At 38.6% G+C, this 21,838-nt stretch overlaps 1 protein-coding gene across 1 annotated transcript in view; it reads left to right on the top strand.

Annotated features, from left to right (window-relative positions):
* Positions 1 to 21,838, top strand: part of GRID1 (glutamate ionotropic receptor delta type subunit 1) — a 543,246-nt gene that overhangs the window by 215,081 nt on the left and 306,327 nt on the right. Inside the window, exon 3 of the mRNA XM_059821260.1 lies at positions 8,194 to 8,478. Within this exon, the coding sequence (XP_059677243.1) occupies positions 8,194 to 8,478 (285 nt within the window). The remainder of the gene's footprint in view (positions 1 to 8,193; positions 8,479 to 21,838) is intronic.

Below are 21,838 nucleotides of genomic sequence, written 5' to 3'. Positions count from 1 at the left end.
TTAGATGCTGCTTTATCAGGGATATTCTGATATACTGATTACATGTACACTTAAATATGCACACTAATATGTGCATGTACTGGTTTTCTTGAGTGTATGTACTGATTTTCTGGAATCTTTTCCTCATAACTGATGGCCTGCTGAAATAATCATCATCATCGGCTGGCCTGCTGGTAATTTTACCTAAGTTGGAGACTAAAGTGTCCAGCTATAGGACTTCACCCATCGAATTTATGATAAGTTTTTCTAAAAGAAAAAAAAGTGTTTATCAACTGACTTGTCGGTCTCATTCCAGTTGCTAAGATTCAGTTGCTAAGAAAAAACACTTAAGATTCCCTTATCTTGTGTTTTCTAAGAAAAAAGAGGTAATGAAGGATGGAGAAAGAATTCAGAAACAGACTAAATGGTAGTTATTCAGTTTTTTCAATATATTACTTAGTGTAATGGTTTTGGTTGGTAGTTACTAGGAGACTAAACAGCAAAAAAAAAAAAAAAAAGCCATGGAGAGCTCACAGCGACAATTCCACTGATGGCTAATACTATGTTTCCTCCATAGTTGCACTAAAAGGAAAAATTCAAGCCTGCCAGAGGTCAGCAATAAGATTCTCTGATTTTCATGGAGTTAGTAGTAGTCTGTGCCTTGCTGGCAGTGTCTCGTCCACGTGTTGATGCTAATGGTCCTGCTGCAGGTCGGCTTATACATCTTTTAGCCTTGGCACTGTAAGTCTGTGATTTTAGGGACCTTGGTCCCAGGTTTTATTGCTGTTGCAAATCACTTGGTAAGAACCTTATGTAATACATATTTGCACAAGGAAACGTATCAGCATCTTGTCCAGAGGCATTCTGGCAATATGGTGCGTGTGTCAGATTTTGAAGCTCTTCCTGAGCTTGTGAGCTGACAGAAGAAGGTGTGCTTGGCTTCTTGGAACTGAAGAGAGCCCTGCACTGATTTATTGTGAATTCTTCCCAATGTGGGTTTCATGGCTTCAGAAAAAGGACATATAAAGGGAGGTTTGTTTGATGTGAGACTCTAGAAAACGGAGGTTTTGAGGAGGCAAGCATTAGAGTTTGCTTTGCCATTGTGCTGGGTACACAGTTCCTTTGTTTTAAGTTTAGATCATGTTTCTGTGAAGTCCAGCAAGAATGTTATTTATCTGACAAACTCCAGGCATGTTCTGTTCTCTTTGGTTCTCAAACTGGTTTATTTATTTATTTATATTTATTGCAAGAGAGTCTGCAGTATTTCTCAGTGGTTGCATTTGTATTTTGAATGCTGGGGTAGTCACTGATGCTCTCCAAGGCCCTTCTCACAACGCATTATTATACATGGGGGATACCTTCATGACTTGAAATTCTCATCTCTGGTGGGAGACTTGGCATCACATTTGGGCTCTGGATGCTAGCAAGCAGGGGAACACAATTGCCTTCAGGAGCTATGGTGAGGCTATATCAGACTTTCACGTGGCTTCCAAAATAATTACATCAAGGACTGTGGGATCAAAGAATGCCTGTATCCTTGGTCCCGGGTAGTTCAGGTTTTGGTTGGTTTGATTTTTGCATCAAACCACAGTAGACTAATTGCAAATTTTGTTTCTTGTTTTAAGATACATTTTGTTTCGATTGAAGGTCTGTGTAATGGAATAAGAAATATTCATCTTCACTACATATAAGGTGATACAGCAATAAAAGTGCTACATAAAATATTTTTGCTGTCTATGTTTTTTTATATTAAGTTACTCTGTGACAAGTAACTACAGCTTTGTGTAGGGTTTTCATAATAAAAATTATACATTATGAGTTATTTGAAGAAACATAGTATAACTACAGAACATTAAGTAAAAGCCTACAGAAATGGACAAAGAAAAATATACTTATTGCTGCGTATCCAAAGGAAGGGCAACTGCATAGCTTGACATTAGGTGCCACTGATGCAAATTCATTATGAATTGCCCTTCTCAGTTAATGAAAAAAGCTGAAGAGTATGCAAACATCATAAAATGTAAAGTAAGGAAAAAATATTCTTTAGGAAACCCCATTTAGTGAAGCATCAGGTTGAGAGAGTGCTTAGATGACTAATTTTGATGTTCTTAATTCACCAATAGTAGGAGTGAATCTTTCTATAGATCAATATTTTTAATAGAAGCATTTTCAGTGATATTAGTAAGATTACTCTATAATTTTGTCTGCCTGGACTGGTTTTGCACAAAAACATTTAAATTTTAAAGGCCTTTTGAGGCCTAAAGAGAATAAAAATGTAGATAGCCAATAGTCTTTTGCCATTTTTCTGTGTGACTGAATTAGCTGTAGGTTTGTGCTCCTGACTTCCTAGAAGCTTCTTGTGTACTACAGCAGAAATATTTGGGTTTTGTTTAGATATGTGTGAAAATGCTCACTTCACTGGTTTGTGTTATTTTGGTTTTAGCTGAAGGAATTGTATCGTCATCCTCTCGATTTTTTTAATTATTGCTTGGTGGGCTGCAGTCTTTTTCCTTGTATTGTCATACTTTCTAGCACATCTCAGTGCTCCAGACAAACCTCCCAGAAGGACTTTTTCCATTTAATTTAAGAATATCTTTACGGATGCGTTTCCTAAGGACCTTACATCTCGATTAAAGATACAGCCTATCAGCTTTCTGAACTGATATATTTTTATCTCCTAACTCTTTGCTATTCTAGTGTTTTACCCAAAACTTTTGTTATGTGTGTATGTTTATATATAAATCGGCTAATGAACCAAATTGCTGATTAAATTTTGTACACATGAATAAGACAATAACTAGTCCCTTGTGTGTTCTTTTGTATATAGCACATGATAGTCTACTTGCTAGGCCAGTTGGTAGATTTGCTAACTATGCACTTTTAGCAGAATAAATAATCTCATGGAATATTAGGATTTAGGTTCCTGAAATAGATTCACTCGCCCCATATTTGCTATCTTCTCTGGAATTTGATGTTTTAATGATAAAATGATTTTTTTCCCTACTGGTTTTCAAAGATAAACAATGTGAAAAATTAGTTTTCTGCCAGATTGACTGAGACAATAGTACTAAGGCAAGCATGAAGTCCCTCATCTCAGCAGGATGGTAGCTTTGAAACCTAATTACAAACACTTAAGTGCCAACTTTGTTAATCATTTCATTGCAGAGTACTACACCAGAAATATCAGGTATATGCAGTGTGGCTGGATTTCCATTCTCTTGCCGGAGATGAAGTTCTCTTCCTTCATTTGAAAATCTTTCCGAGCAAAAAGGCAGCAACGTCTCAATTTTCAAACAGTGAAATTTTTTAAATGTAAGTTATTTGTGATTAGGATGGTTCTCCATTTGCAGTGCAGTGAAAAACTCCTAAGGGCTAGTCAAACTGAAAAAGAAGAAAAAAATTCAAGTAAAAATAAAAAAAAACTATTAGAAGAGGATTTTCAAATATGATCAGATGGTGTCCAAAGTGGGTAGGACCAACTATAGTGATACACAGAAGTGAGAGACTGAAAGGCATTGGAGTTTGAAGAGGCAGTGTGAATGCCAGTAGGTGGATATATTGTTAGATCCGAAATTACAGTGGCAGCTGGTCTATTGATAATTATGGAAACAAAGGAACAAGTTTTTACCCTTTTCTTAATAATAGGAAACCACTGAAAAGGGAGACTGAAAGATGGTCATGTTGTCAGGAGCAAGATAACAGTTTCTCTTGGAGTATTTTGATTCCCTGCAGTTTTGGAGAGAGAAGGATTTAATTACAGAGAGATCTGAGCTAAAGCTCTTAATGCAAATATCCCTATGAAGTTGATGCCAAATCAGGACTTTGCCATCTGCACCTGTCTTCAGAAATAGAATGGCAATACACGAGGCAATGGTAGAAGAGCAAGACCTTAAACATGACTGTAGCAAAACAGAATTCTTGCATCATCTCATGTGCCATGAGGAGTCCCACTGATCAAAAAGGTCGTATGGATAAGGTGCAGTCTGAAAAATAATAGCTGCTTTTCCAGACTTAAGTGTGGTCTTAATGGGATATGGCTGGGGTTAGAGATGTGGGTCACAGAATGAAAGAAAAGTTTAGTATGTATTGCTATGATGTAAAAGTCAAGTTAGACAAATGGATGTTACAAGATGCCCAAAATGTATTAACCTGTGTTACTTCTGCCAACATCGTGACAGAGATAGCATGGAGAAGCTAAATGGAAAAAACCAAGGCAATAGATGGAGAAGAGAGCAGTGTCTTGTGAAACTCTCTAATGGAAATAGCAGCTCAAGATGTAAAACGTCAAGCAGATGTGGAAAGGGGAGCTTCTGAAAACAGACTTCAAAAGAATAGGTTAGGAGAGATACTTTACTGAAACAACTAAATACTGAATTAATAAATAATTTGGGAAATGTCAATGAAATCCAAGTATAAGTTTGAGAGATTGCCTGTTGATGGAGGCCAACGTTGATGAACAGCTATCATGAAATAATTTAATATGCTCAAATAGATGAATGTTGATTTATTCTTTAGGTATGGTGATGTTTGTTTTCATCATGTTAACATGCACATTTCTTACTGTATGGTTTATAGGATGTTGGTATCCTCTTAAATGCAGCCTGATTGGTGATGAAGGCATTCAGTACAGTAAACTAATAACTATTGCTATTCACACAGCAGTGAAATCTGGAGGCAGGATTGCTAGAACATTGTGTCTTTTTACCTGTGGAACAAATACTTTAAAAGCATTATTCCTTGAAACTTATCTACGTTCATATATCTACAGGATAAATAAATATGAAAGCATCTTAGTTATAACAATATGAAATTGCTATAACTACAACTATAGTAATTAAAGATCACTAAAGATCTCGAGGTGTTTTGATTCCCCTTTCCCTTATGTTAGTAGGTTGACATGAATCAAGGCATTACAAATCTCTGTATTTCAGCTTTAAGGAAATTAAGATGGGGGTTATGAAATTCATGTGCAAAAATTGCAGGTTCTTTTGAGTGCTTATGAAGCTGCAACTGACATACCAAATTAGTGATTTACTTAGTCACATAGTCAGGGATGCTAGATTGTTGCTGAAAATCCATAGCTAGTATGAAGTAAAACAGAACATGACACATCTTTTTTCATGTCAAAGTTTTGTATGCAACAAAGTACAGGCATGTGGGGGAAATCCTAAAAAAATTGTCACCAGAGTTTTCTTCTGGGATTGTATAATCTGCGAACGTTCTCTTGCTAAGGAATTTCAAGATGTCTTGAGTTAATGATTTTTTTAATGAATTGGAGTCTGTTATGTAGTTGTTCCCCATTGTGTTACTCATGTAGAAAGTAATGCTTTTCTTCTCTATGTGCTAAAAGCTTATTCTCACCCTTCAGCGTAATGTGGGGGGAGAGGTTGAACTTCTTGGAATCCATTGTATTTTTATATAGTAAAAGTCTTCGTCAATATGACATGTTCTGTTTCACATTCTGTAATTTGACTAAAGAAAGCAATTCAGAAAACATGAAACTTTTTCCTCAGTCATTCCAGTTTTTTCTTGCCTGCTATACTATCTCAAAACAGAGAGGCAAGAGGAGATAACACTTACTGTGTAGCACATGCTTTCAGGCAGAACATAATCAATTGACAAAATATCAGAATGTAGAAGTGTATTGACTAATTCTTCATTTTAACCCATTGACACAAACTACAAAACACTGGGAAAATGCCTCAAACCAAAACAGTCTTTGCTGAGATATTTCAGCTGTGTGCAGTGGGCTGTGCTGGGAGATAAGGGGGCCCGTTTGCTGTGGACTCGTATCTCTGGTCTTTTTGCTGCTAATAAGTGAGCAGCTTTTGATTAGTGTCAACTGCTGAATGAAGTTATCTCTTGTTATACAACTGGTGATCAGCTCTACATTTTACAAATAAGTGACTCTCTGAATGCAGCCTCCCATCAGAAAGGGCTTTGTTTTTTCTCTCCTTCTATCTGCTTTATAAGTAAATTGTTCCTTCTACAGACTCATGTGGCTTGCTTCTCTCACCCTCGGTGACAGCAAACCTCACTGGTTGGTGATCTCTGCAGGGGTTTATAGCTCAGCTCTGCTGTTCTCTCCCTCTGTTCCCACTTCTCTGTTCCCTCCCCTACTGTGACTAAATAAATTACCTGTCTGACATGTTCAGTTTTCTCTGTCAAGAAGCCTGGGAAATCAAATCTGTTCCCGAACCTGGGTCTCCCATTTGGCAAATGTAGTGCCTCCCTGCTGTTAAATCAGGTCAGCTCTCGGAAAAAACAAAGAACAATTTCATATAACTATAATCAACAGAGAGTAGATTTAGATAATGCAGCTGACATATGTTTATTGTAAAGACCATCAAGGAAATAATTTTAAAAGCACTTCATCTTTTTCTGTTGCATTAGGATACATGTTGAATGTTCTGTGCATAGAGAAGATCAAACATTCTCTTTCTGTTATCCCATATCAAAGTGAAATATAGTTATTTTCTGTCTGGTCTAAGAAGATATTTGGTGAAACTGTTCATTGGTTGCATTAGAAACAGTTTTATGTATTTAATTACCATGGCTTTATATAATTAATACTTATTGATAATTAACTGTTAATTACTACTAATTATTCATAATCTGTCCAGTCCCTTTGACTTTTTGGCCTCTGAAAGTGGAGATATGCTTAGAAGTGTTTAGAGGAGGAAAAATAAATCCTTATAATACCCTGTGTTCATTTTTCTACCTTTCCGCTCAGTCCATTTCCCCTGGAGATCAAAGGCAGCGGGTCAGTAACAGGGCGGCCGCATGTCTCCCCTGCGTTACCAGACCCGACACGTGCCCCGGCAGTCCTGCAGCACGAGCCAAGCGTGGGCAGCCTGCTCTCGCGTGCCGAGGCATTTGCCTTGTGCGGGGAAGCACCAGCACCAGCGCGGGCAGCCTCCCCTCTCCAGCTGAAAGCTGAATTTCCTGCTCAGCTACTCTGCATGTCCTGGAGGGGCACGTAGACTCACGTAGACTGCAGCAGGACTGTGGATCATCTCCAGTCACCTAGTGCCTGGCTTTATTATGGTGGGCCTCTGTCCCAGAGAAGCAGAGTGGCTGGTTTCCTCTGGGCAGGCTGTGCTTGTGCAGGTGGTTGCTTGGGCACTGAAACAGCTACTGAAACGCCGAACTTGCCCCCAGCCCTCTTCAAAGGAGAGGAGAAGTAGGAAATGCGAGGTGTCCCTGGGGGACCCTCAGAGCTGGTGCGGCGCTGACCTATGAGCGCTCCCTGCGCTGACCTCCCAGGGGCCAACTTTGCTGCCGCTTATTCAAGAGGGTTAGTAAAAGCAGGCATTGACAGCTGCCTTAGAGTCTTAGTCTTACCACCACCACTGACTAAATAGCTGCTGAGTTATAGCCGGGGGTCTTGACTGGAAACATTTTCCAACCCCGGCGGAATATCAGGTTGTCTTACCTGGAGGAGCCCGGGGCAGAGCGAGCCGTGCTGGAGGCTGCCGGATGTCCTGAGCAGCAGGGCAAGGCTGGCCAGGGCTCTGCCCAGGGCTGCCCAACCTGTGTGGCCTGTGTTTCAAACTGACCTAACGCTTCATTCTCAAAAGCAGATGGGCTCAAATGTATATGCTGTGTTTTTAAGTGGTATGTGCTTTTCCAGATCTTTTTAAAGACAGCTACAGTGTTATTAATAATGGTTTAGTCATTCATGAGTTGCCTTTGTTCTAATGAGTGCAGTTGTTGTTTCTTCGTTGCTCTGAGACACACAGTGAATGTTTTTTATCAATTTAAAAATCCTTCAAAACTCTGCTGTATTAGAGAAATTCTTGAAACTGAGATTGCTCTTTATTGTCTGAAGTCTTCATCCAATGTACACAACAAAGATTAAGAGGTGAAAGCAGTGAAGTGGGTTTTAAGACAGTTCAGTTCCTGCTTCCACCAGGAATGACCTGAAACAAGGGCCATAATCTCAGTCCACATCGGTTCCTGTCTGAAGAAATCACAGTGGTGATGTTATCTGTCCTAAACTTTGTCTTATCAGTACAGATTGCAGATACTGTCTCCTACCATAAAGGTACAGGACCTAACTCTGAAAGGCTTCAGCTGATACTGTCATATAAATAATTTCAGCTCTGTGTTAATGGCAAGGGTAAAGCCTGTCTTGTTCCCTTTTTAGATCTGGGTTGGTCAAAGGAATTGCTGAGCTTGTTCTAACCCTGCTTTATTTCTTATCTTCTCCAGCCTGTGACTTGATGACCCTGGGGATCTTAGCCTTAGTGACGTCCACTGGTTGTGCCTCGGCCAACGCCCTGCAGTCCCTGACAGATGCCATGCACATCCCACACCTTTTTGTACAACGCAACACAGGAGGCTCCCCACGCACAGCCTGCCACCTGAACCCCAGCCTGGAGGAGGAGGAGTACACGCTGGCTGCCCGACCACCGGTCCGCCTCAATGATGTCATGTTGAAACTGGTCACTGAGCTGCGGTGGCAGAAATTCATAGTATTTTATGATAGTGATTATGGTAAGTAAAGTGGAGAATTTCAGACAGTATTAAATTGATTTCTTTTTAACTGGGAGATGGAGAGGAAAATATAAAGGGAGGGGTGGAATATAACTTGCTGGGTTCTTCACTGACAAAGGGGAGAGTGTTTCAAGTGGATGCAGGTCTTTGGTTTGAAGGAAAGGTTGCTGTGAAAACTAGTTCTCAGACAAGCAGCAAAGTTGCTTAGCAACACCTACCAAGACAGCTGAAGTTTGAATCATCTCACACTTTTTCAGTAAAATATTAATAAAGTGTTGACATTGATTGGCAGGGGTCACGTAGCTGTGCAAGGAAGTTCAACATGGCCTCTACCCATTCCCAGAAAACACTTTCTATCAAAGCTGAGTACTATTCTCTAAAAATTGATTTTCACAATAACTATTACCATATCTTTTTTTCACGTGCTTCCTCACACTATTCTCCATTTGGACTAAATTTCATAGTGATATACTTCCTGGCATTAAATCAAAAGGTAGAGTTAGCATTTTCATTACATCTGGTGCATTTCCTTCAGCAAAATTTTTACTTTGGACTGAAACTTGAGGAAAAGGAGTCTCTGCCCGAGCAAATTTAGTACCTTATGATGGGTGTAAAGAATCAATGAAAAAATATATCTCTCATTGTGCCAAGCTCTCAAAGTGAAAGGGAACTGTGTGCATAATTTTTTTTTTTTACCCCCCCCCGCTCAACTGATATGAACGCTGTTTCATATGTTTAACTCGCAGTATTTTCAGCACTCTCATCTTAGGCTATAGGATCAGTAATTGGGAAAATAAATTTTCTATAGTATGTTTTAAAACCCTGCAAACACTTTTGGTTTAAAATATGATGTGTAAGATTTTGGTGTGGTGACTTACTATGAACAGAATACAAAGAAAGGAAATTAAAATGAATTGCAGTTGGAAAAATAATCTAACGTGTGTCTGTGCATATAGTTTCGGTTTTATACATAGTCTTCCACAACAGCAAAATAGATCTTTATTTGCATTTTCCCTATATAATGACAGATTTTCAATGGTGAATCAGAGAGAAATAACATCTTTGGTTTTGAAGTTATTCCTGGTTAAAAACAAAACCCAAACAAACAAACAAACAAAAAAACCAACCACAAAACGAAAGGGCTATGCAAAGGGTCCTGAGCTCGAACCAGTTCTGAAAGTCTTGGGTGCAGCTTTCTGTTCTCAGTTATTAAAGATGTCACTTGCTGTTTCTTCAACAGGCTGATTGAAGACGATGAGGGTGATTTTTAAGTGGGAAATCAACTCAGGCTGTAACATCCTTTTAATTATATAGAGTTATTTAAGCATGAGAAGGCTGCCATGATACTTGTAGAGTTAATCTGTAGACTCAAAAATCTAGCAAGCCAGTAAATTGCCATGTAATTACTGTCCTATGTAACATTTGACCAGTTAATGTTTTGAAATCAAAAACCACAAGCTATGTGGTAGGTGTTGTTTTGGTGGCCTTCTGGTAGTGAAGAGAAAGTTGCTATGTAGCGGAGGATTGGGCTTTAAAGTTAAAATTACTCTAGAAGTTATTTCTAAGAATGAAAAAAAAATTCTTGAAAGGAAGTCTCACAAACATTCTTTTATAGCTATTGTTGTTTCTCTCCTGCTGATTTTTGTAGCTTTAACCTTCCAAAACTGCTTCAGTTGGGGATCTTTCAACCCCTGAGAATCTTGGTCTTGGTAACACCCCTGATGCTCTATGCACACACTGCTATGGCCCATCTTCCCTGGTAGCAAACCTGGTTCCTAAACTATGGTATCACTTATTCCAGTAGTACATCTGTGTTTCTTTGCCTTTTTCTGCAAAGTGTTTACATCTCAGTACCAAATCCTGAAACCCTTAATTCATATACTCTGTAAATTCGGTTATGATCAAATTTATCTTTTCCATTTACCACAGACTGACCTTCAGTCTGTACCAGTAAGACAGACACTAAAAGGGGACAGAAGATTGCCACAGGCATTCTGCTCCTTCCAGTGGAAAGTGTGTTGCGTACTGCAGCTGCCCATATGCTGTTACCTCTCCTCTTCCTCTCACATGTGACAACCAACTTATGCTAATTCCACTAGAAGGATTTTTTTCATAAGAATTTGGTGGGAGGAGATTCCGTAAAGAAGCCAGCTGAACCTTGCCAGCTCTGGGCAGGCATCAGTGAATAGGGGATAAATAACCCAGTTCCCAGGATATTGCATGCTGAGCTGAAGAGCAGCAGCCTGGCTCCCAGGGCATGCCCATTGCTCTCGTTAGTTAGCTTCAGCAGAGCCGTGCTTACGCATCTCCAGCAACGCTTTCCCGCTTGATGTGCAGAAGTTGACTGCTGGCCATGAGGAGGGAGGTCACTTAAAGAACGCACGTTTATGGTTATGGAGAGTTTCCAGCACTGGGCTTTTGTGGTTTACTGTAACAATTGGTCTTTCTCTACCTGCTCTCTGGAAATTGTACTATTCCCTTGAGTAATGTTTTAATTTGTCCATCTGCTGATTTCTAAAAACCAGCCAATCCCTGGGTGTCCTCCTTGTGGAAACTGCCAGGTTTTCTAAAGACAAAATAATATTCCACAATTTAAAAATGTTCCATGTTTATAGTAATTTTGTGCTATACTGGAGCTGAAAATTATTTACCTCATTAATTACTTGTCCCTTATCAGACATACATTTTGGATTATAATTTCTGCACTGGCTAAATTAAGGAAAAGTAACAGAATTGGCAATTAGAAATACAGAGTAGTCACTGAACAGCCTAACAAGCCCTTTAATATTGTTGTGCTTATGATAAAATATGCATTGTTTACACTGAAGCTACAGATAGAAAGCTGTACGCACAACTTCAGTGAAAGAATATGGTTCTTTCCAGTAAAATGCCTTAAATTCTGTAACAAGAGACATTTCACAGGAAAGGTACGGAAATTTTAAAGAAAAAGATTGCTGAATGGAAATGGTAGAAGCAGGGTACAAACTGTGGCATTCCACCTAACGTGAAACCAGCTTTTAGACTTTTGTCACTTGTGGTGAAGAAATGGGTAATAGTTTGGTTCTGGAGAAGTGACCTTTCAAAGACCTCAGCATTGATAGTTGCAGCATTCAAACTCTTCTCGATGATACACTGTTGTTCTACTGAGCAGTACCAATGGGGGAAAGCTCAGTTGATACATATCCATAAGTTCTCCTGTATTTGTATAAGAAAAGATAAGGGTTTATATAGATACTGCATCTTCTTTCTGCTTCTCTCATTTATGGCTTGTGCATAATTTCAGAAGATGCATGGAAATCTACTCCCCATTGATCACAATGGGAGCTTTCTGCTGATGAGACTGCTGCCTGATATGAAAATGATGGCTAGGCACTATAGCAATTCAAGTAAGTCATAGCTAAGACAAGACAAGTTTCCTCTCCTGCTGATGTGTTGTAGAGCTGTTGGAGCTTAAGGCCAGAAGGGTCTGAGCCCTCTCTCTGTCCCTGCTATTCTTTGCCATGTCATCTTGAGAAGGCTTTCCCATCTGTGAAATGGAAAGAAAAACCTTCCTCCCAGTGTGACTGAACTGGTGTTTGAAATTTCTTTAGCAATTCTTTAGGCAACAGAATTAAGTGGCACATTCAGGAATAAGGCAATTCCAGTAAGAGCTCAAGAGAACAGGGTTGTGTTAAATGCATTATTTTACATTAAATGTCTTTATGAAAATCCCATGCTAAGTCATGGTATTTGACATTAATTTTCTGGGGAAAAAAAATGAATTGACCCTAAATTTGTCAATGGCTGTCAGATGATGCTCTGTGTATCTAGGTTTACCCACCTGTTAAAGAACCTGCAACAGAAATCAGACCTGTTGTGTCATCCTAAAAAGCTTTAGCTGCACTGATGTGTTTTGAATTGCTTTTTCCTCTAGAGGAGCATCCTTTATGCCTCTACATACATTGCATAAGTGTGTAAAGGCTGAAGTTTAATGTTTTATTTTGCTGACCTCCTGGATGTAGAAGCATCAGTAATCAAATTTTCTGACACAAAAATTGGTAGTGTGGCAAATTTCATAATGAATCTTACCAAGCTCTAAAATGACTATAGGTTAAAAGCAGTGGGTGCTGCCCACGGTAGGATGAGGCTGGGTAACGAACAGTTGAAAGTGTGCTGCTAGGGTGAGCAAATAAACAGAGGTATGGTTAGAGGAAGGACTTGAGAAGTATTTTGGAAGCTGGATGTGATAATGAAAACAATGAGGAATACCAAGTCATATTTCTGAAGAGAAATGTGAGTAACAGCTATGTTTTCACCAGATTAATCTTACTGTTGAAAAACACTTTGTCTCTGTAGTTATATCAAGTCTCTCTGCTTTCCTACATACATGTGCACATACCCATATTACAAAATCTAAGACAAAACAGGGTTTTTTATGACTCTGTTTTGTCAATGAAAATGCTATTAGACCTGTGAAAGGGAGCTGTAATATTTTATTCTTAATTTTTGGTGTCAATAAGTGAGTGTTGTCTGGTTAAGAAAAGTGTTGTAAAAAGTTTTACAGAAGAAACTTCTGAAGAATTTTGGACCTTTCAAATCTATCTGTGGAGCTTTGTTCCTACAGGGGAAAAAAACCAAATCCAAACCCACAATTTATTGATTTATAAATTATTTGCAATTTTAATTTTTTTTTTAAATTTAGAGATTTTTTTTTTTATGATGGTCATTGATGCCACATTAATTTTGAATGCTTTCTGATGAATCTTGCTTTGTAGAAAGAACTTGGTTTTCAATGTGATGAGTTTCATGGGAAGTTTTGTTTCCTACAGCAATTACATGGCAGTTTTATTTCTGAGTCCTACCTGTCAAAGGCTGCACCCTTGATTGGAAGTTACAGGAATTACACTATCAATAGTTTTAGAACTAGCTGTTGATCCTGGAATGGTCTCTCCTTTGTAAAGGTCCTTTTATGCAGGCCACTACTCTTGCAATTATTTAATTTGCAAAGGAATATAGTAATGAAAATTGAGAAATGCATGCTTTTACTCTCTCAATGTGTAATACTGCAAATCAGTTGTGATGTGAAGCGTTGGCTGTCACAACAAAAGCAAAGTAGAACATTTGCACATAAGCTACTTTCATCTTACCTGCTTTACTTTAAGATTTCTTTTATTCTTGTCAGTACAACATATCTTCTGCTTTCTGCATCATTATTTCAGCTGCCAGACAACCACTTCTGCATCACTAGGGCTGCCATATTTCTCTATAGGCTTTTCCAGTGAGCATGCCTTGTTTAATGCAAACACAGGGAATCTGGTGCTTGAGAAGTGTTGAAACAACTGCACATGTTTTGGTATGTGCCAGTTCAGCAAATCTGACACTACCAGAAAGTGTTAGACTTTTTCTGTGTGTGCTGTGTGGTTGAGTTTGCATGTGTCATTAAAAATACCTGGGTTTTTCAGTTGGTTGGAGCATCCCAGCTGGAACTGTTGCAGAGAAGCTTGAATTGGGATTGCTGTGTTTGAACAGTAAAATTTATAGAATTTAAGCAGCCAGCCACAGAGAAACATAAGTTCTTTATGGTCATCAATCTACAACAGTAACGACTTAGGGAGGGAATCCTTGGACATCTCTGTCATTGGTGCTGCTGTATAAGATGATAAAGGGACGAAGAGACTGAGCCTAAGCACCTTTTCATCCGACAAGGAACAGAATCCTCTGAGCATTTGTTCTACACAAATTCTGTACCACCTAGTTATTCATGCATAACCAGGGATACTGGATGTCTAGGCTCCAGACAAATATAAAATCTTCAATTTCTACCAGGAAAAAATGAAGACTTTCCTGTGAAAAGTCTGTGTCTTGTAACATAATGTATGATCATCATTGCTGCTGGAGAGGATGCCAGGAAAGAAAGAATTCAGCCAAGTTCTCCCAGTCCCATAGGGAGTTCGTGATGCTATGGGGTAGAGGAAAAAAAGTTGACCTTCTGACTTTTACATTGAATTTGATCTGGAAGCTATTGAAGAAATGGTGTTGTGCGTTCCCATATTTACCCTTGAATCACATTTCTGACTGTAGCAGCACTTAAAGTAATTGGCCTACTTGAATTAAGCATGGATTTTTGTAACTTTTGATAGTATTTTTTTATTAAGTAATCCATCACAGTATATTACACTAAATGTAATTAAAGAAAGTCAATTTCACTTCAAATTATTACTTATAAATTAATTTTAGTACTTTGATTTTTAAGGTATATGAGTAAGCATGCTAACAGCAGAAGTAAGACTTCCCCCTCTTTAAACCCCCGAAATCCCTAGCAGGGTATGGGAGCAGTGGACAGAGGTTGTTTCCCATAAAAGCTATTCACTAAATACTTTCAGGGCAATGCCTGATATGATCTACAAATGATCTTAAAGTTATAGTAAAGCCTTTATTCTGAGTGAGTGCTATAATATACCTGGAAGTTCAATGGTAGTAGAAGCCAGTTAGAGATCTTTGGACAAACAATTTGGGCAGTTTCAGGCAACTTGTCTTGCTCATAAATTCAAGACAAGTTAAGGAAATAATTTCAACCTTTCAAATATTTGAAAAATGTTTTGCAAAGAGACGATGCAAGTTCTTTTGAAAAATTCAAAATGCTGTGGAGTGGAACTTTCAAAACAGAAGGCTTGCACTCTTTATTCAAAATAGTTATTTTGAAAATCTGTTTGTATTTTAAAAGACTTCAGAAGTGTATATCTGGGGGAACGCTCATGAAAAATTAAATGAAAGGCTTTACTAGAAGCAGTTTTCCACTAGTTTTTCAGCTCAGTCCTCTGGTCAAAAATGATTATTAAACTAGTCCTGAAAGCACTCATTGTGCATTCTTTGCTGGCTCTTTTTCAACTCATTGTAACATTTTAGTGAACCCTCTCCAGGCTCAACTTTGCAGAAAGTAGTGGCTATTGGCGACTCTGTTTTTTCCTTTTTATGTTCTGAAACAGAGAAATGTTTCATAATACAGTACACACTATCTAAAGATAGTGCAAATTTCAGCAGCCTGGAACCAGAGGGTCAAATTAATTAATTTTGAACAGAGAGGTCTTTAAAAGTTGTAGATGTCATCTGTAGAAGGTCCTAAGTTCTTGGACTTTCTTTCCCTGATTGATGGTATTTTAAATCTCTTGACTTTTCAAGTCATGGCATAAGTCTAAACTGTTTGTTTGGGCATGTGAAAATGATGAGAAATGTAAGGATAATTTGGTGTACGTGAGCAGGGAATCTGAGGAACTAATTCCAGAAGGAAGTCTCTTTAGTTCACATTTGTTAGAGAGTGAATGTTCATACATCCATTTAGAAATTGTTTGATAAATGCATAGCTGGAAATTGAACAGCAGAAGAATAGAAGTCTGCCCTGGAGAATGTATGTAGGACTTCAGGCAGTAACACCATCATTCTGAGAAAATATATTCATAGAATCATAGAATGGTTTGGGTTGGAAGGGACCTTAAAGATCATCTAGTTCCAACGCCCTTGCCATGGGCAGGGACACCTTCCACTACATCAGGTTGCTCAAAGCCCTGTCCAACCTGGCCTTGAACACTTCCAGGGAGGGGGCATCCACAACTCCTCTGGGCAACCTGTTCCAGTGCCTCTCCACCCTCAGATATCTCAATATGCAATGAACTTTGGTGAATAAGTTCCCAGTCTCTATTGTCTTTCATGGAAAGTGGTAGGGGAGAGGGAGAGAATTCATATATATATATACAGACATATATATATTTATGTATGGATTTCAAGGAAAGTGGTAAAGGAGTGTGTGTATGTTTACATACACTTGTGTATATGCTTTTGTGTGAATGTATACATGAGTTCATACATGGAATCAAGGAAACATATTTTCTCTGCTCCCTTCCTGTCTTTGCCCAGTCCCTCCTAGTAATCTTTCTGATGCCACTCTGGGTAGGACTACTTTGGCTTCCTTCCTGGATGGAAACGGTTTCTTTTTTGTTTTACCCAATTAAGAGTTGGCATGGCTTCCCATCCCTGCTCTGTGTCTTCCTTATTGAGACAGAAACCCCATTCCTTCTCCTTCTCGCACTTCTTGTATTTAGCTACTGTGTTTTATTTATTTGTCTTACGGCTAAGCTTTTTTGTAGGTTTTCTGAATTTCTTCAGCACCCTTTCCATAGGCTGGGGCTAGTGCTTTGGACAGGACTATTCCTTTTCTCTGCTGATTGATGATAAACAGTGAATGAATGTACTCTGAAGGATTCTTTTTGTCTCTCCTCTGCTTGTAAAGCATGGTGACTAAGTACATTAGAGAAAAGATAACATTATTAGTCATTGTATTCATAGAAGGGATTAATCTTGAGGACCACAATGAATGTAAAACTCCTGAAATCTTTTTTGAGCAAAAGTATAGTAGGGAATGTAATTTTTATAGAGCCCTGTGGGTCAAAATTACTTTCTACATATTGTGTGGCTATTAACAAATATGTGCTATTACCACTCCTGCACAGTATTTGTACGCTTGTGATATATTCATATATTTGTGAAGTGGTAGACTACTGTATTTGTGTTTATATAATGTAGCAAAGTTATTAGACAGAACCAGCCTTTTGTTCAGCATCCAGGAACTGGAAATATCTGATCTGTGCAATCCAGGATTGCATTTAAATGTAAAACCGCAAAGTTGTTGGGTTTTTTTCCCCCCTTTCTTTTTATTCTGAAAAGACAAATTAAGACTGTAAATATTCTGTACTGCAGTGATCTTTGTGGAATATGAAATAAGTATCATTCATACTGTGAATTAAAACAAACACAAGGGCTATTCTCCTAGCCCTCATGGAAATGCAAGATAATCTTTTATTTTGTAACAGCAAGCAGGAAAACAAGATACTTTTCCTTAGCTGAAAAAAAGGGTCAATGATCAAAAAGGGTAAGCAAAGCTTGATTGATTTTTCAGGTGGAGGTGAATGCAAACAAAGATAAGTTACGTAGTCTGTCTAGGGGGTTATTAAATCAGGAAATGGTAGAAAATGAAGAAATGTGAATTCCTGTCATTGAAACAGTCTTGGGATTTGTACTGTACAAATTTCCATCTCAGTGCTCCCGCTTTTCAGGAAGTAGTCAATGTGAAACTGCAGAGATTCCCTCAGCCATGAGGATCTCAAAGCACTTGGAGTTGTCTGGACTCAGAGCAGAACCCCAAGTTCTCCATTTATTCAATACTGGAGTCATCTGCGTTATACACTACCTTTATGACTTTACATTAAACTATCCATTTAGTGAGGTTCTTTTATCATAGCATCTGAGCAATTTACAGTTTAATGCATCATCCTACAAGCTAAGGTAGCTGTGCTTGTTCCGTTGTATAAAAATTGCAGAGACATGGGGAGAGTTGGACTGCTAAGATTTTTGTGTGACTATAAACTAGACATCTTACTCTGATTTCAGTAAGGTTCTGAAACTTGTTTTTAATGTCTAGCTAGCTGTCTACAGCTACGCAAGGTTCCCTTCCTGGCCAGAGGCGTGCAAAGGTGGCAGAGTTTTGCTCTTCCTTGAATAGTGCTGTGCAGGCGCTTTGTGCCTTCTGCATTTATGTTCTGGTGTATTTAATGTTTAGACTGGTTGGTTTGGGAGTTATTTTAAGAGTTACTTCAATTATTTTGGAAGCAAATGCATCATTAGACTGTGAAGAATTAAATAAAAAGTGGAGGAAAAAAGGCTTCGCAGTTTGGATTATTCAGAGTCAGAGCCCATTAGGAATGTAATCTGGATGTCTGAGTTCCATTGGAGAGTGATTTAATATTCATCATATTATTATAGCATTTGTTTAAATGGAAATAATGCATTATTTTTTGTGTACAAATTGAATAAATAGGATTAGTGTCATTATTGGGGAACATTGAGTCCTGCAGAGATCTCTTTTAATACCGGATATTTTGTTTTCATATCTCTCGCTTTAGTAATCGAGACCCAAACAGGCTCTTTCTAACAAAAACATATGGGAGAATTGTGGAGGTCTTGAAGAAAGAGACGAAAATTGAGTGGGGACATCTCTCGCAATAATTTCATTGATGATTCCCTGCAGTGGGAGAGGTTTGAATGGAAACATAGCAACTGTAACACTATTTGGAAGCAATAGTTCAGTTCATCAATTTGGAAGGCCTTATGGGGTCAGGAACTATTGATGGTCCCCGTTTCCCAGTAGCCTATCTCATCTATCAGTAATAATAGAACCTTTGACTGGATATATCTTCAGCTGTCGCATAGCAGACATGGAAGGGAACTCAGGATAGTAATTCAGCTCTGGTATATATTATGGCTGGCTTCAATTTAATTTCCAATGTGATCGTGATTTCTTCTGGTCTGCTTCTGGCCACCATTTGCTTTTATCATCAGCAACATATCTTCCTGGCAAAGCACCCATGTGGAGTGAGGAAAACAGAGGGTTTATGCCATGGAAGAATGGTTGTTGTGTTTATACCAAAAGACCAAGACATCTTCAGTCCCTGAAATACAAAATGCCTTCCTTGTGTAACAGACCATAACCCATTTGTCCTAATGAAACTCCTCAATGATTTTGAAAGTCATTTTGCTTTGGCCCACTAATATTAATGTTTGACTTTGCCATTAACAGGAATTAAGATATATCTTGTCTTCCAAAAGCTCTATTATAACATCAAGGGAACTAACTTTGTTAAGAAAGGAATAATCCATTAACTAGAACCAACACTTCTCTCTAATCACCTTTATTCTTCAAATTACAGGATCTTTACAGGAAGGAACTGTCTTTCTTCCATTTAGTTTTGTCAGTAGGAATATGAATCCCCCCTGCTGTGGAAGAATAATTAAAGGTCAAATTCAGGCACTGTATTTGTAAGTCAGCACAGCCTGAGCACCAACACCTAACTGGATACCCCACTAGGCACTTGTGGTGTAATAGAAATCCTGTTGGCTGAAGGAACAGCAGTGTGTTTTAATTTTGAGTTAAGATCTTCCCTGTTGCTCTGCATTAAGGATGCTGTGTTATGATTACCTTGTATGAAAGTATATATGAGCTTATCAAATTTTATTTAAAAAAAATAAATAGTTTGGACTGCAGATATTTGACTCCAAATGACAGTTCTGGTGCCCAAAGTGTACTCTCCCTTTAGCAAGCAATATTTGGTGATATAGTCTGTCTCTACTGTACAAAGTAGTATCTGTGGGAGTCTTTGTGGTGGTTTATATCTTTTATTCTCTCCCATCTTGTGCAGCCACATAAGTCTGGACAAGCTGTAATTAAGTGAAACAATATATTACGGTATTAAAACAGGAATAACAAGGGCAGCCTTGCAGTCGGAAGGGTGGGAGGCAAAGAAAGAGGGACACTTTAAATGTTGGATTACTGGCCAATTAGTGGGGTTGATTGAGTACTGATGAGAGATGTCTTTAAGTTTTCTTTCTCTCAAATCCTACTTAGGCCATTAGAAAGGAAAAAAAATCCAAATTATGGTAGCAGAAGGGGTTGGAACCCCAGAGACAAGTGGGTTTGGCAAGTGCAGGCACCCTTTCAGTAACCACGGACTGGCTGCAGGGAGACATTACATTGGTGTAATGGCAGTAATGTCACTAGGGGATGGAAGTGGTTTTTGGTGGAATCTCAGATAGTCCTCTTCCTGTTCGGATTACTGTAATTTAGCCAGTTCACTTTGGATCTGGTTTAGTAATTTCTGCTGTGCAACACTAACAGATAGAAAATTAGCTGATTAGCCATAATAGAAATCTTGAATGTTTTTTGTTTGTGTCAGAGAACAGTAAGACATTTAAGCCCTCTTCAGACAGTTGCATCAGAAAATCATTTGATGCTTTATAACATGATGTGATTGAAAAGGTTCTTATTAGACTTAAGTGGCAAGAAAGAAAATGACAAAGTTAGTGAGATTTGTCTGCCTCCCTTTATGGGCTTAGCTCATGTAGTGAAGGTGACAGAAGGGCTTAATTTCACTAACTCAGCAACTTCATTGCAGTACATTTAAAAAAAACTAAAAGCTTCATTTTTGGGGGGAAGGAGAGAAGGAGTTTTGTTTTGTAGACTGAGATCTATTTTCTTGTTTAAGTTAAAGAATCTGGATTGGGTTGGTTTAAATAATAAAGAATAAAGATGAAAATGTCATTACCTTCTTTTTCTCTAATTATGCAAGAACCAACGTGCCACTGTAACTTTAAATGAGTGAATAGTTTCCTTGAAATCCAGATATAAATGAGTAATCAAAGGAAGGTAATTGGAGAATTTATAGCCTGTCTAAAATACTCGGAATGACTCCTGAGTTTGAATCCTGCTGCAGAAAGGTCTGGCTGATGTGAGGAAACACCTGCATGAGGCACTTTTAAGCAACAGAGCCTGATACCATCCGTGCCAGGAGGCCTATGAAACAGTATCAGCTCCTATCCTGCAAAACGCATGCATGTGCCAAGCACCCTATCTTTAGACTGAATAGAGGGACTGTAAAGGCTAAATATAGCCTCAAATTGAAACACATATAACTGTTTGCAGAATGGGCTGTCTACGTGGATGCAAGGACTAAAGTGTTCCGTTTGTGTTGAATTTTACTTGATTCCTGAAAAAATACAGTATCTGTGATGGCACTCTGTATATGTGAGATCGTCTGTCAGTTTGCTTGTGTTTTGAATAACGCTGAACTTGTTGACCAATTTCAAATCAATCTAATATGGCAGAGGCCTCAAGCTTTTTCTGTACATTTTGAAAAAACAGGGGGTCAATACAAGAGAGAGCTCCAGATTCCTGCTGTGCAAAAGATTGCACTGTGAACTCCATTGCAAACTATTGGACAGCAAGGAATCAACCCAGCAGCAGCACATGCTTGGTTAGGTTCGACATCAGGGAATCCCAAAAGAAAAGAATCAGACATTGTTAAATGTGAGGTAATCCAAACATCAGACACAAAGTCACAGGACTTACGACTGCAATTGTTCAGGAAAGGGTTTGTTTCTAACCTGCCAGTGCTTTAGTCCCTTTTGTGTGTTAATAAACATGCTTTTCATCTTCCTCAGCTGATGTCAGGAAGACTCGTTGTTATTGTTACATTATAAAAGGGATTGGGATGGAGTAAACCATCTCTAAAAGAGTTCTAAAAACCTCGGTCTACAGCAGTCACTGTGCTGTCTTAGGATCTGCCAAAAAACCCTTTAATTTAGTCATGATTAATGCAAGATCTACCTTTCTCTTGTTCACTTTTTAAAATTCCTCTGAAGGTGGCCTTTTCCTTTGCTTGGGACTTAATGAAATTTATTCTTCTGTGCACTGTGGCCATTAATCACTCTATAGTAAAAACAGACAAATTTGAGACCCTTCTGCTGCGGTGGGACTGGCAGTGTAACCTGTGGGAGA

The sequence above is a fragment of the Gavia stellata genome, chromosome 9 (genome assembly GCF_030936135.1).
Source record: "Gavia stellata isolate bGavSte3 chromosome 9, bGavSte3.hap2, whole genome shotgun sequence".
NCBI classification, from domain to species: Eukaryota; Metazoa; Chordata; class Aves; order Gaviiformes; family Gaviidae; genus Gavia; species Gavia stellata.
The sequence above is the reverse complement of the archived record's forward strand: the minus strand, read 5'-3'. Positions and strand labels throughout refer to the sequence as shown.